The sequence below is a fragment of the Canis lupus genome, chromosome 1 (assembly GCF_048164855.1).
Source record: "Canis lupus baileyi chromosome 1, mCanLup2.hap1, whole genome shotgun sequence".
Taxonomy (NCBI): domain Eukaryota; kingdom Metazoa; phylum Chordata; class Mammalia; order Carnivora; family Canidae; genus Canis; species Canis lupus.
The window spans coordinates 45,497,135-45,511,578 of NC_132838.1; the positions used below are offsets into that span (position 1 = coordinate 45,497,135).

A 14,444-nucleotide genomic window follows, 5' to 3' on the forward strand; every position below is an offset into this window, starting at 1 on the left:
TGCAGTTCAAACCTGTGTTCGAGGGTCAGTTGTACTGACCATGTATGTACTTCAAGAATCCTTTACTAGTTAAATATAGTTTAATTGCTTATAAAGGTGAGTGACATGTTTCTCAAAATTCATGATTCAAATTCATTGTTTTGATAGACCTTTGAAACAGTGTTATACCTATGTTTAACAGAAAAATTCGAATCTGTATTGAACAGGTTTTAAAACCATATCATGTTTTTTCTTTTAGTTCTATAAACATGTGGTACAGAGCGTTGAGAAATTCATTCAGAAAGTAAGTATATAAATATTTTCAAAATATACGTTAAATGTACTATAATTATAGAATAATGCCTTGTGCTCTGTTCTCTAAATACTAAAGTTTAAATTGTTTTGATGGACTGTTCAAAAATAATTCCATTTATTTTCTTTTCTGATTAAGAAATATGGGCACCTGGATCACTCAGTCAGTTAAGGGTCCGACTTGATCTCAGCTTAGGTCTTGATCTCAGGGTTGTAAGTTTAAGCCCAGAACATTGCGCTCCACCAGCGTCGAACCTACTTAAAAAAATAAATAAATAAAAAGATAGTGCTTTTTGGATAATTCTAAAAACAATAGTTCCATAATTCTAAAAATAATAGTTCTCATTCAGGTAGATGTTCTTGTTAACTTGTACTGCCATAGTGAGCATCTGTCACGTGAAAAAAATGGTGTATGTATGATTGATTTTAAATATAATTATAAATGTGTTGCTTTTAAAGCCTTTAAAGAAATTCTCGCTTGTCATTTCAAGCAGAATACCTAGGAACAGCTCTAGATAAGATGTGATTAAGACATTGCCTACCAGCTACTTCTCTTCTGCTGATTCATATTGTCTCATCCATTAGGATTTTATACATCTCAACATCTTATTTTATAGACCTGAAGTTCCATTTTCTAGAGTAAGCAAAGGGTGATGAAGTTGAAAAAAGCTGTCTTATACACATTTAGTAATACTCTTTTTTTTTTTTAAGATTTTATTTATTTATTCATGAGAGACACAGGGACAGAGAGAGGCAGAGACACAGACAGAGGGAGAAGCAGGCTCCATGCAGGGAGCCCGATGTGGAACTGGATCCTGGGTCTCCAGGATCACACCCTGGGCTGAAGACGGTGCTAAACTGCTGAGCCACCCAGGCTACCCTAGTAATACTTTTTATAAGCAGAGTCCAAGGTGACTAGATTATAGTTTTTTGCCCTCTTAGTGATCAGTGCCCTATTCATTCCGCAGTTTTTGACAGGAGTACATAGGGCTTAAAACTTATGAAATGATACTGTGTTTGTACTTTACTGTAATTGAATTTAGATTTGATATTCTGCCCATGTTCATGTGCCTAGACGTAACCAGAACAAGTAAGTTTGAGAATAAGTGGTATATGGCATTAAGGATGCAGCAAGGTTGCAGTGTTTCTTAAAAATAGTTGCCTAGGAGAAGGGTATATAAATCAAAGTGAGGTGACTATGTCATGTAGGTAACCTTGAGTAAATCATTTAACCTTTATATGATTCAACTTTTTTTTTTTTTTTTTAAAGATTTTATTTATTCATTCATGAGAGACAGAGAGAGAGGCAGAGACACAGGCAGAGACACAACACAGGCAGAGGGAGAAGCAGGCTCCACGCAGGGAGCCCGATGTGGGACTTGATCCATGGACTGCAGGATCGCGCCCTGGGCCGAAGGTGGCGCTAAACCGCTGAGCCATCCAGGAATCCCTCAATTTTTTTTTCTAAAGTCTTGCTTTCTCAGTACTAGTAAAGCATATTTTGAGATGAATTGAGGCTGAGACACAAAGTAAAATTCAGTATGCTGTGTGTTTTAGGTAATCACAGTATAAAATAGAAATTATCTCAAAAAAATGATCTCTATTGTGAAATAACTGTAGAATCAGTCTGGAAAAGCGAGTCAGTATTGGAGGAGCTGAAGTAAAGAAAAGGGTAGAATGTCTTTATTGTAGGACATTGCAAGGTATAAAATTCCACATAGCAATAAGAAACCTGTTGAGAGGAAAAGCTTCATATAGTATATATGGTTTGGAGCTGTTCAAGTATAATGCCGTTGTAAAAAGTGCTCCAGTAGCCACAAAAGAATTCTTAGTAGAGAAACAGTATGACAAACTTAGACCAAACATAGTACAAACAACTTCATGCCCCAGCTGTGCAGTCTAAGGGTTAAAAGTCCCAGGGGTGCTATCTTCCATTTAGAATGTATAACCTTCAGAGGAAATTCTGGCACAATATTTGATCTTCCTCTTACGAGAAATGCTTCTCAGTAGTTTAGTGAAGTTTTGTATGCAGACTCATTTTTAAAGAGCTTCAGTTTTGCTCTCCACATTTTTCAGTCATTATACTGAGTTTCTGAGTTTTGCCTAGTTTTCAAGCAGCCTGAAAGATATTTGAAATGGCATCCAGAATAATTTTGCTATCTTTCATAGTTAAGAGGTTGGTTCATCAGCCATTCTGTTATGTCATAGTGAGGTATACAGTCTCTTTGACTCTTCCATCACAGCCCATACAGCTTACTTCTGTATCTTGAAATCTGCCTTAGAGGGATTACTGGCTGGCTCAGAGAGTATGAGACTTAGAACACCAAAGAGGAATGATATTGCCAGTCAATGTCTGGGCAGAAATGTATATGATTTACCCCTGCCCCTACTTAAAGGAGAAATTTGGCAGTGGGTTAGTGTAATGGTAAATTGAGTTGTGTGTGTACAATTTTAAACTATTTTGTGATAATTGTATATTCGTGCATCATTAAATCAATAATAGATTATAGTGATACTTGTAATAGATTAAAGAGAGATCCCACATATTTTTCACCCAGTTTCCCCCAATAGTAATGTTTTGATAACATAAATATTACAACCAGGATATTCATATAGTCCACCAAGCTTACTCAGATTTTACCAGTTTTACATGCACTCATTTGTGTATGCGTATATTTAGTTCTGTGCAATTTAGTCACATGTATTGGTTCATAAAACCACCACTGAAGATCCAAAGTAATTCCATCACCCCAAGGATCCATCGTGTTCCTTTTCCTTTTTATAGAGCCAGACTTTACTCTCCTCCTCCCACCACTCTAACTCTCGCCCCTAACTCCTCCTGAGGGGCATTAATGTGTTCTCTATCTGTAATTTTGTCATTTCAAGAGTATTATGTACATGTAGCTTTTTGAAATTGGCTTGTTTTGCTCAGTATAATTTTATTTAGATCCATCTAAATTGTGCATGTGTCTAATAGCTTCTTCAATTTTGAGTAACATTCCATAGTATGGATATACCACAGTTTATCTAACCATTCACCCACTGAAAGTCATCTGAATCCTTTCCATTTTGGGGGAGCTGTTAATAAAGCTGCTAGAACATTTGTGGATTTTTGTGTGAATTAAAGTTTTCATTTCTCTAGGAAAGTTAGTGCGTGTTTTGTTTTATAAGAAACTGCCACTGTTTTCTAGAATGGCTGTGCCATTTTACATTCCCATCAACAATGTATAACTAATCCAATTTCCACATTCTTGCCATCATTTGGTTTACCACTATTTTTGGTTTTAGCCATTCTGATAGATGTATAGCAGTATCTCATTGTGGTTTAATTTGCATTCACCTAATGGCTGATGTTGATTTTCACAGGCTTATTTGGCATTTTCTGTGAAATATCTCTTCATGTTTTCACCCATTTTCTAATTGCATGGTTTTCTACTGTCAGGTGTTCAGAGTTCTGAATAAAATTCTAGATGTAAGTCCTTTATCAGTTATATGGTTTGTAAATATTTTTTTCTTAGTTGGTAGCTTGTTTTTTGATTCTCTTAACACAAGGTCCAAGGTCTTTTGTAGAACAAAGTTTTTTTTTTTTTTTTAGTTTTGATAAGGTTCCAGATTAATATAACTTCTTAATACCTCTTTCCTGTTCTTATTGGAACTTAAAATGGGGCAGAGAGGAGACAGATAAAACATAAGTAAAAATGTTGCAGTAGTAGTCATAGTAGGGAACCAGAAGCCCACTCCACCTGTTTTGTTTTCTGTGCCATAGCCATTGCCGCCCTTGCCTAGATGCTTGGTTTCTGCTGTGGAGCCTAATTTATAAAACCATTGAATTGGAGTGTTGTTTATAGTAGGAAATACTGTTTTAACAAATTTACGAAAAAGTCCATTTGTCATGCACATTATATATGGTCAAATGAGAGATCTAAGAAAAATGTGAAGTATTATTTAATGATGTTGACTTGTAATTTTGGGTGTTTTCCAGCTCCAGAACACCACATATTAACTTGTCTTTACTTTTCCTGTATTTCTGTGAAGTGGAATTGTTGGGTTATGCATTTCTCCAACTTGGCTAGATAATACCAAATTAATTAAATTCACAATGGTTGCAATTCATACTCCCACTCTCATTCATTGTGTGAGTTTGTGTTGCTCCCATCTTTACCCACACTTAGTATTGTTAAACTTAAATACATCTAATGAGTCTTACAGGTTATTTTTAAAAGATACATCCTTATATCACCTTTACCTAAGGGATTAAATTCTAATCAGCATTAAATCTTGTTTGTCAGAATGTTTTTTAGATTCTTAAGAACTCATCAAATTGAATGAATTTCTGTAGTCAAAGAGCAAAATGTCCTTTTATCAAACCAAAAAATTTTAGATAATTATTAGTTATAAACTATTACCACTTTTCCTCAGATTCAGTATATCACATCTAGGTTAATCTGAAATATTTTACTAAGATGTATATTAAACTTGGATTTGTTTAGATTTGTTTCATCAGGAACTTGGATAATACTTTTCTTTCTTCTTATCATCTCCCTTCTATAGTTTTGCAGTGATACTTTATGTCCATGAAGAACAAAACCCTTGTCCATCTCTTGCTTCTTTGCTTGGGTGACTGCAGCCCTCTAAGTGTAAAGAGGAAAGGAATTAGTGATCCCTGTTATTCCTTCCAGCTTCGGTGTCATGGAAATCAAATTGCTATTGTGAAATTTCTGAGATTCCACACTTTTGGGAAAACTTGAATTATCAGAAGTCTCAAAAATGACACAAAAGTAATGTGTTTGCCATCTAAAAGAAAATAACCACTTATTCTTGCTACTATTGTATCTGTAATTTAAGTTCTATAGTTAAATATTATTTCCTTAGATAACATATAGATTGGTTCAGAGTTAGCAGTGAAGATCTTATAGGCTTATTGAAGAGTATCATATATCTTTAGTTCTTGTTGAACCTTCCTTCCCAGTCTGTATCCCTTTTATTTCCTTTTCTTGTCTTGTTGCATTAATTAGAACTTGTAGGATGATGCTGAAAAGCAGTGGTGAGAGGGGGCATCCATTCCTTGTGTCATCCATACTTGGTCTTATTGGGAAAACTTTTCAGTTTGTCAGTAAGTGTGATGTTAGTTTGTAGGGTTTTTTTTGTTGTTGTTTTCTTAAATAGAGCCTGTTACTTCTGGACCATGGACTTAACACATGCTTCTCAGTTTTTCTTAATCCTTATTAAGTCAGGACAGGATGGCTATAATAGGCTGGAATTGGGTATTGTCCTTACCCCAGGTCAGGATAGTGCACTCATTATTCTTCTGTGTTGTGACTTTGTAATCTGAGTTTTTGTTATAAGTCATCAAAAAGATGTATTTTTTAAAAGATTTAGTACAGTCATTACTTAGATTCAGTATTAATTTTTTTAAAAGATTTATTTATTAGAGAGAGAAAGGAGGAGCATGAGTGGGAGGAGGCACAGAGGGAAGGAAAGAGAGACTCTCAAGCAGAATCCTCACTGGGTGCAGAGCCCAACTCAGGGTTTGATGTCAGGACCCAGAGATCACAATCTGAGCTGAAATCAAGAGACACTTAATGACTGTGCCATCCAGGCACCCCTCAGTATTAATTTCTAAAGCTCTTAAAAGCAACTTATAAATTCTATTGAATCTTACTCTCATGATAATCATTTATATGAAATAAGGTATGTGAGATTATTTTGTCTCTAGCGAAAATAAGATGTCAATGAATCCGGTTAATAAATAATTATTCATCACTTCTCTATGTGGCATTAGGGAATAGATACATTTTAGCAAAATGTGTGTCCTGCTTTTCATTAAATTTTAAGTTTTCTTTATTGAGATACATTATTTGCTCAGCTAGGTTGGTATTTCTTTGGATGTATGGTAGTCAAAGGGATATAGCCTTGGGCAGATATAAGAACTGAAGGATGAGTATGTGAGATGTTTTGGCAACAGGAGGGAAAGTATTTCAGGCTTTCAAAAACCATAATTTTCAACAGAGCAGATATTTTTAACCTTTAAGTAGGCTAAACTTAAAACTTCAGTATCCAAATACCAACATCATTGCCCTCCTATGAAATATTTCAAGTCCTTAACAGAATGTTGCAGTAAACACTTGTGAATTGATGCTAAAGGTCTCTTCATTTTCTTAACTAAATATGACTCTAAGGATAAGGTTCTTAAAAAGTATTTGAAGGAACAGATGAAGCATCATAGTTGAAGCATTATCTTAACTTTTTGCATAATGAAATCACTCATTGTCTCTGCTGAGAATGCCATTAGAAACATGTATGTGTATGTTAGGGTTGGATTAAGGATCCTTTTCTCACTGGTACTGGGGTTTCCAAGGATTTTTCAAAAATATAATTGTGCTTTAGTGCCATATGTGATTTCCAGGAAATTACCTTGGGTGAGATATTTACCTAATTATACCCAAAAATTAAATCTGCTTTTTGTAGCCCTAATTCCATGTGAATTAACATAAGCTTGGGAAGCAGGTTTTCTTATGCTTCTGTATATGGTGACAAAGCAGGAACAGTAACCTTGATATTAAAAGGATTCTTCATCGTGCTCACCTAACCAGATAGGCTAGAAAAGCTAGTGGCAAGAAAGAAGACATATAGCCCATATAGCCCTCAATTTGGGTGGTGGATGAGAAGGCTGAGAAACATTGTCAGTGAAGTAGGTAAAAAATGTTTCCATAGGACAGACTCCTGGAATAGTAATGTCTTACCTTTCTTATAGGTGTGGTATTTGAGAAAACTTTGATACTTTGGGCGTGGTGGATTTACAATGTTACAGTGTTCCTTCATTAGTACAGAAACACTTTTGTTATGAATTTCAGATGAAGTCTAATGCATGTTGGTAATGCTTTTTCTAGAGCTCGTTCCTGAATTTGCTACTTCCTTCCATGTGGCTTTTCAAAATCATTAAACTTTTTTTTGTTATAACAGTAGCTTATTTATCCTTTTGGTTTTTGTCATTCAAGCCAGTAATGCAATACTGTTTTGGAACTTAGGTGACTGGCAGTTGAACTGGGTGAATGGAGTAGCCAAAGTAGATTAAAATGCCATTCCAGAGACAGACTATGTAGAATAGTCAATGTCTGAATATTCATTATGTCTACATAAGCATTGTTTTTGTATTTGTATAGGATTTATAATGAAATTGACCTTTTCTTTCCTTCCCTTCCTATTCCTTTTTCTGTTAGTGTAAACCAGAATACAAGGTACCTGGACTTTATGTTATTGACTCCATTGTACGACAATCTCGACATCAGTTTGGTCAAGAAAAGGATGTGTTTGCACCCAGATTTAGTAATAACATCATTAGCACTTTCCAGAATTTATATCGTTGCCCTGGGGATGACAAGGTATGCTGCTTTTATTTTTATTTTTATTTTTTTAAGTCGATAATGTTACCCTTTGGTCTTAATGAGACAAGATTATCTTAATTATGATTTTATGTTACCCTTTACTCCTTGTAATTCCGAATTTGGATATTTAGTTATTAGACTGTCCACATTCCGAGATTATTAGAATCCTCTTAAACAAGTGGAGAGATGTAGTTGACTTGGCTACTTTTTAATTTATTGAAGCAATTGGTGCTATAGTAAGCTTTGGAATAACACTAAAAGCTTATTTATTCTCACACACAACTAATTTGCTGTTTTGATTATTTGACCTGAACTGATATTTACCTATTTAGTGTCTATGAAAATGGATTTGCTAAACAGTTAATAAAAAATAACCAGATTTTTAAAATTCTTTTGTTGTGGTAGAGTTTTATTAGTGCTGGAAACCACACTACTAAGTCTGCTAGATCTGAATGAATAAATATTCTGTACTACATAAAAAGAAGGCTTTGGATCCTGAAAGAGAATAAAAAAGGATTCTTTATGTGTGCTCAAAGGTATTAGAAGTTTACATATTTTGGATGTCATTTGGAGATTTAGTTTACTCTTCTGATAGGGTTGATTGCAATATTAAATGTTTTAAAAGTTACTTAAGGTAAGGACTTGTCTTGAAGTTTGTTATTTGCTTAAAACCTAAAGTTAAAATCACCTGTAAATACAGCTTTGGTGCTAAGATGAATCCTGATCACCTCAGCAGCCTTAATACAGTCTCCAGGCAACCATAACCATCGATCTCATTAGGCTTTCACATAGAAGCTTGAAACCTAGTTGCTATTCCTATCTTCTGCTAACTGTAGCTTTCATTTACCTTGTACATGTATCAAAACGAACATTTTTTTCAAATATGTTAAGATTAGCAAATCAGAATTCCAGAAACATGATTTCAGGGGTGGAAAGTACTGTAGAAATATTTTAATCCATCGTTCCCATTCACTATTTGAATAGTCTCTGTGAAATAACTGCTAAATTTTTAAAGCAAAAAAATCAAAATGTCATTTTTCTTTTTTCCTCTAGAGTAAAATAGTGAGAGTATTAAATCTATGGCAGAAGAATAATGTGTTTAAGAGTGAGATTATTCAGCCTCTTTTGGATATGGCAGCAGGGATACCTCCCCCAGTTGTTACACCTGTTTTGGCCAGTACTACTGCAGCTATGAGCAATACCCCAGGTATGTTACTTTGATAGAGATTTGTTTTTTAAATATTCTACTTAAGTCTTTCAGGTGATTATTCATATATAAAGTAATAGTTTGACAGTGCGGGAGAATTATCGAGCATTAGGTAATTGAAAGGAAATGTAATTTGAAGGAACAATAAATTCAATTTATATTTGTGTGGAATGCTTTCCTAAAAACTGAAAAGCTGAAGTTTTAAATCCCTAGAAACCTAAATATAATGAACTTAGGGAAACTGATACGTCACATAGGTTTTTTCCTGATTTAGGCTGTCTATAAACTTGCATGTAAAACAACTCTTTTTTTTTTTTTTTTTAAGATTTTATTTATTTATTCATGAGAGACACACAGAGAGAGAGAGAGGGAGAGGCAGAGGGAGAAGCAGGCACCATGCAGGGAGCCCGATGTGGGACTCGAACCTAGGACTCCAGATCACGCCCTGGGCCAAAGGCAGGCACTCAACTGCTGAGCCACCCAGGCGTCCCTCATGTAAAGCAACTCGTAGTATGGTAGGGGAGCAATATTTATAAGGAACCCTGAAAAAATTATTTAATGGAACCAAGAATGCTTCAGTAATATTTCAAAATCTTGTTTTTTAAAGAATATTTAAATGACATTTTAACCTATTATCATAGTTCAGGAATCAACATCTGATATATATTTAGTTTTTGTTGTGTGTATCTGTGTCAATACACATATATATCCCTCTTAAACAAAAATAGTTTTTTTGTTTTTTTGTTTTTTTTTTTAAGATTTTCTCTTTTTAAAGATTTTATTTATTCATGAGAGACACAGAGAGAGAAAGAGGCAGAGTCATAGGCAGAGGGAGAAGCAGGCTCCATGCAGGGAGCCCGATGTGGGACTCGATCCCGGGACTCCAGGATCAAGCCCTGGGCTGAAGGCAGCGCTAAACTGCTGAGCCACCCAGGGATTCCCCAAAACAAAAATAGTTTTATATTATACCTACTCTTTTGTAATTTTTTTATTATATTTTTAATATTTCTTCATATCATTGAATTTTCTTCTGTAGTAAGATTTTTTTTTTTAAGACTTTATTAGAGAGAGAGTACAAGCAGGGTCAGCAGCAGAGGGAGATGGAGAAGCAGGGTTCCTGCTAAGCAGGGATCCTGATTTGGGGCTTGATCCCAGGACTCTGAGATCATGACCTGAGATGATGGCAGACACTGAATAGACTTAGCTACCCAGGCGCCCCTGTAGTAAGATTTTTAGTGACTTCTAAGCATTGTAGGCTCCTTTAAAATAGCAGCTGAGTTAATGAGAACAAGTATAGACAGATCCTTCGGTTATTTTTTTTCAACTTACATATTCTGTAATTAATAAAATATAAACATTTATTTAAGTTTGTATATATTTTTAAAAAGTGACATAGCAAATCTATCTTTCCAAGTCTTATTTTACTTAAATATTTGTTTGGGTGGGTGTGATGTCTTTTTTAAAAGGAACTCCTGTTACACCTGTTACTCCAGCCAATGTGGTCCAGGGTTTACCGGATCCATGGGTATCTCAGATAACAAACACAGATACACTTGCAGCAGTAGCTCAAATCCTACAAAGTCCTCAAGGCCAACAGGTGAGCATTTATTTTGTTAAATAATAATGATTTAGAACTCATTATTTTCTTGATGTTTTATTTCATAATGTACCACCTAAAGAGTATGTGTTATTTCTGTAAAAATGAGATCACACTATAAGTAGTATTCTGTAACTTGCTTTTAATTTAGTAAGGCATCATTTTATGCACTGTTTTGTAAAAACTTCATTTTATGCCAAAATACTGACTTAGCACATAGTTTGTGCCAGACATTATTAGATGCTATTGTTATTCCAGTAACAAGACAGGTAATTCTCTCTTAGGAAAGATGTCTTTCTGTGTTGAGACAAATAATAAAAAAGTCTATAACTTTATTTAGGTAGTGATACGTGACTTAAAACGGTAAATTTTTAGAATGATTGGATTTGGGAGGAGGGGTCAGAATTAGAGAGGGTAGCCAAAAGAAGGTATTTTTGAGGAAGTGTCATTTGAAATGAGACTTGAAGTGGAACTAGTTGTGGAAGAGTTTGAAGATAGGCCATTCTTCACATTTCCTTTTTTTAACCTGTCCTTTAAAAACCAAATTAATTGTGATCTGTGCAATAAGAACACCCAGACTCTTCTTCCAAATAATCATGAGGTTTCATGATTAAGTTTTTGTTTAAATATCACCTCAGTGAGGCCTTCAAAAAACTATTTAAAACTGTACATTCTTTCATCCCCTGTACTCCCTATATCACCTTTCTTTCTATTACATTATGTAATTTTTTTCTCTGTCTCTTCGCACCAGAATGTGTGCTCTACAAGGATAAGAATTTTTTTCGTCTATTTTGTTCACTTCTGTGTCTCCAGTGTTAGGTTGTAGCAGATGTTTGCTACATTTTGTAGAATGAGTGAATAGTGTACAGAGTTGTAACAGTGTTGGGTATACAAATATTTTTTAGAGTTGAGATGTCTGGGGGATCAGATTGGCCTGTGCGTGTAAGTTAATGATGACAAAGTTAACATGGTAGACCTAAGTGGACTTGGGTTTCGGAAGACAGAAATGGTAGGCTGAAAAACAAACGGTTCATATGCTAAGCAGTGGGGAATTGCCAGAGATTTTTATGTTGAAGTGACTGATATGAACAGTACTTTAGTGGATGGGAGAGGAGGGACACCTAGAGATAGGAAGTATCTTTGTTTTGATAACAATGATAAAAGAAGGGAAGTAATGAATATGTGATAAATAGTAGGGTTGCAGACTCTCTAAAATGACCATCTCAAAAATAAAAGGGACCATTTTAGAGTCTTAAACATGGAAAAACCAATTCAGTTATAGTTCTAGATTTGATCCAGCTTCTCCATTTTGGGGGCAGTTGGGAAACTGAATTGGATACTAGATAAAATTATCAAATTATTAATTTCATTTTGTGATAATATTTTAAAAATCATAAAGCACATGGTCTCATTTAAAAGAAACTTATTAAAATAAATACTTTTGGCAGGAAAAGTGATTTTTCCAGAACAGATAGTAAAAGAGAGTTAAGAACACATAGTAATTGATAGAATGATAAGTCAGAGTAGAAGGAAAAGTAGGATGCTGCAGTGGTTTGAAACTGACTGAAACAGTAACAGTGCTATCTGGAAAAATGGGGATGTCAAAAGCAGCAGTTAAAGTGTGTAGAGGAGAAAATACAGTATTAACTCTTTACCCCCTTTTTTCCTCCCTCTCTTCTTCTCCCTCCTTTTTTTTTCTCCTTTCCCTCCTCCCACTCCCTCTCTCCCTATCTGTTCTGGAACCTCCTCAGTGTAGTAACTAAGCTATTAGATATTTTGGTATTACTTTCTTTGCTATCACATTAGTAGTTTGTAGCCATTGTTTATTTGGTTGCCAAATGACTCTAGTTTGTTTCTTAATGTAGCTATTTTAGATAGGCATGAAATTACTTTCTTCTTGGATGGCTTTTGTACCTTCTCTCACTATAAGTTGATCTTTATTTAAAACAGTTCACATGTCTTGTTTCTATTCTAAATTGATAATTTTCAGATTTATACTCAGGTTTAGGTCTTGATTTAGGAAAGTATTAATTATTTCTAAGATGTACATAGGGTTTACTTAACTATGAAATATCTTCAGGATCTTAGTGTTTGTTGTTTCTGCTTTTTTGAGGATAGACGAATAGAGGGAACAGGGATTTATTTCAACTCCTTTTGGCACTATTCACCTTTAATTTCCTTAGTTTCAGACTGCTCCAAGAGACCCAATTTCATACTTGTTTTTCTGCTTTCAGGAATTGTGTTGTCCAATGGTAAATCTGAAAGATAGCAAAAGCAGTTGTTGTCAGTGCTTGTTCTTTTACAGAGATTAAGGAGTTAATTGAGGAAGGAATGAAAAGCTTAGTGAAGGGGCACCTGAGTGGCTCAGTCAGTTGAGCCTCCAACTCTTGATTTTGGCCCAGGGTCATGGGATCAAACCCCATGTAGAGCCCTGCTTTGGGAGCTCTGCTTCAGGTTCCCTGCTTTGGGTTCCATGCTCAGCATGCAGTCTTTTTGGGGCTCTGAGAGGGGGCTCTAAATAAAAGAGCTATATGTGATGAGTTCTTTATCTGTCATGGTATGACCACACACACCCGGACTCTAAATAAAAGAGCTATATGTGATGAGTTCTTTATCTGTCATGGTATGACCACTTTATTTGGCTTAAGTTCCCTGGCTTTCTAGAAGCAAGACAAACTTATTAAGGATTATTGTATATGGGACACACAAAAAATATTTTATTAAAAAATTAACTTGTTTTGAGTTAGTATCTATTTTTTCTTGATCTCCAAAGACTGTACAACAATGAATGTTATTGAAAAGATGGGCATTCTTACAGATAAATTCTGCATCTGTTTGTAATAATTTTCCTTTTTTCTCTTCTAGCTTCAGCAGTTGATACAGACTTTACAACTACAACAGCAAAAGCCTCAGCCTTCTATTCTTCAGGCCCTGGATGCTGGTCTTGTTGTGCAGTTGCAGGCTCTCACAGCACAGCTTACTGCTGCAGCTGCAGCGGCCAACACCCTGAACCCCTTAGAACAGGGAGTGGCTTTCAACAAGGTAGACATTAAGTTATCAGATCAGTTCTGTATGAAGTATTAAACTCTGTATGCTATCATGTGGATTCTAATTCTGTAAATAGCATTTTATTATAGAACCATTCTAGTATATGCTGTACTGTATAATTCATTATGAATTTTACGAAAGATTTACAGATTTCTGACAGATATGGTAACATTGAGGCAAATGATAATTTTCTGAATTTTCTAATTTCTTTTATGTATGTTACAAATATACTAATTTTGATGTTCTATATTCTAAAATTTTAACCTGCTAAAATTATAATTGTTGAAAATGTGAAAATTCACAGGAAAACTTCTCTACACTGTAATATTATAAATTGAGGCCTATCTATAAAGGATAGTGGTTTTAAAGTTGAAATTTTTTTCATGTATAATTTATTGTATAATAGCCTCAATATTCTTGTTAATTATAAGACTATTAAAATACTTGGAAGTATTATCCATATTTTTGTTTCTGCTACTTTATTTTTAGGAAAATACTGATTTATTATGTTATTACTTAGACTTTTTTAGCTGTCAGCCTAATTTAGTCTGAAAATTTAATAGTTACACCACATAGGGGGCACCTGGGTGACTCAGTTAAGCATCAAACTCTTCATCTCAGCTTAGGTCTTGATCTCAGGGTCATGAGTTCAAGCCCCGCATTGGGCTCCATGCTGGGCATGGAGCCTACTTAAAAAGCTAAACCGCATAAGAAAAAACTTCAAATTGATCATTTAGAAGACAGTAGAGCATCCTAAGAAGAGAAATATACTAGGAATAGATCTGTTGATTATAGTCCTAGGTGTTTTTAATCAAGCTTTATTACTATTGGCAAGGCACTTAATTATTTTAATCCAGTCTTCTCTTCTACGATCATTAATATTTAATCTGTGTTGTGATTTGTTATATAAGACAGT

The 14,444-nt window shown here is 34.7% G+C and overlaps 1 protein-coding gene across 3 annotated transcripts in view; it reads left to right on the forward strand.

Annotated features, from left to right (window-relative positions):
• Window positions 1-14,444, forward strand: part of SCAF8 (SR-related CTD associated factor 8) — a 147,219-nt gene that overhangs the window by 36,352 nt on the left and 96,423 nt on the right. For all 3 annotated transcript variants that reach the window (XM_072828595.1, XM_072828585.1, XM_072828575.1), the window contains 5 exons: window positions 239-283; window positions 7,512-7,673; window positions 8,730-8,883; window positions 10,350-10,480; window positions 13,346-13,522. In XM_072828595.1, coding sequence (XP_072684696.1) covers window positions 239-283; window positions 7,512-7,673; window positions 8,730-8,883; window positions 10,350-10,480; window positions 13,346-13,522 — 669 coding nt within the window. The remainder of the gene's footprint in view (window positions 1-238; window positions 284-7,511; window positions 7,674-8,729; window positions 8,884-10,349; window positions 10,481-13,345; window positions 13,523-14,444) is intronic.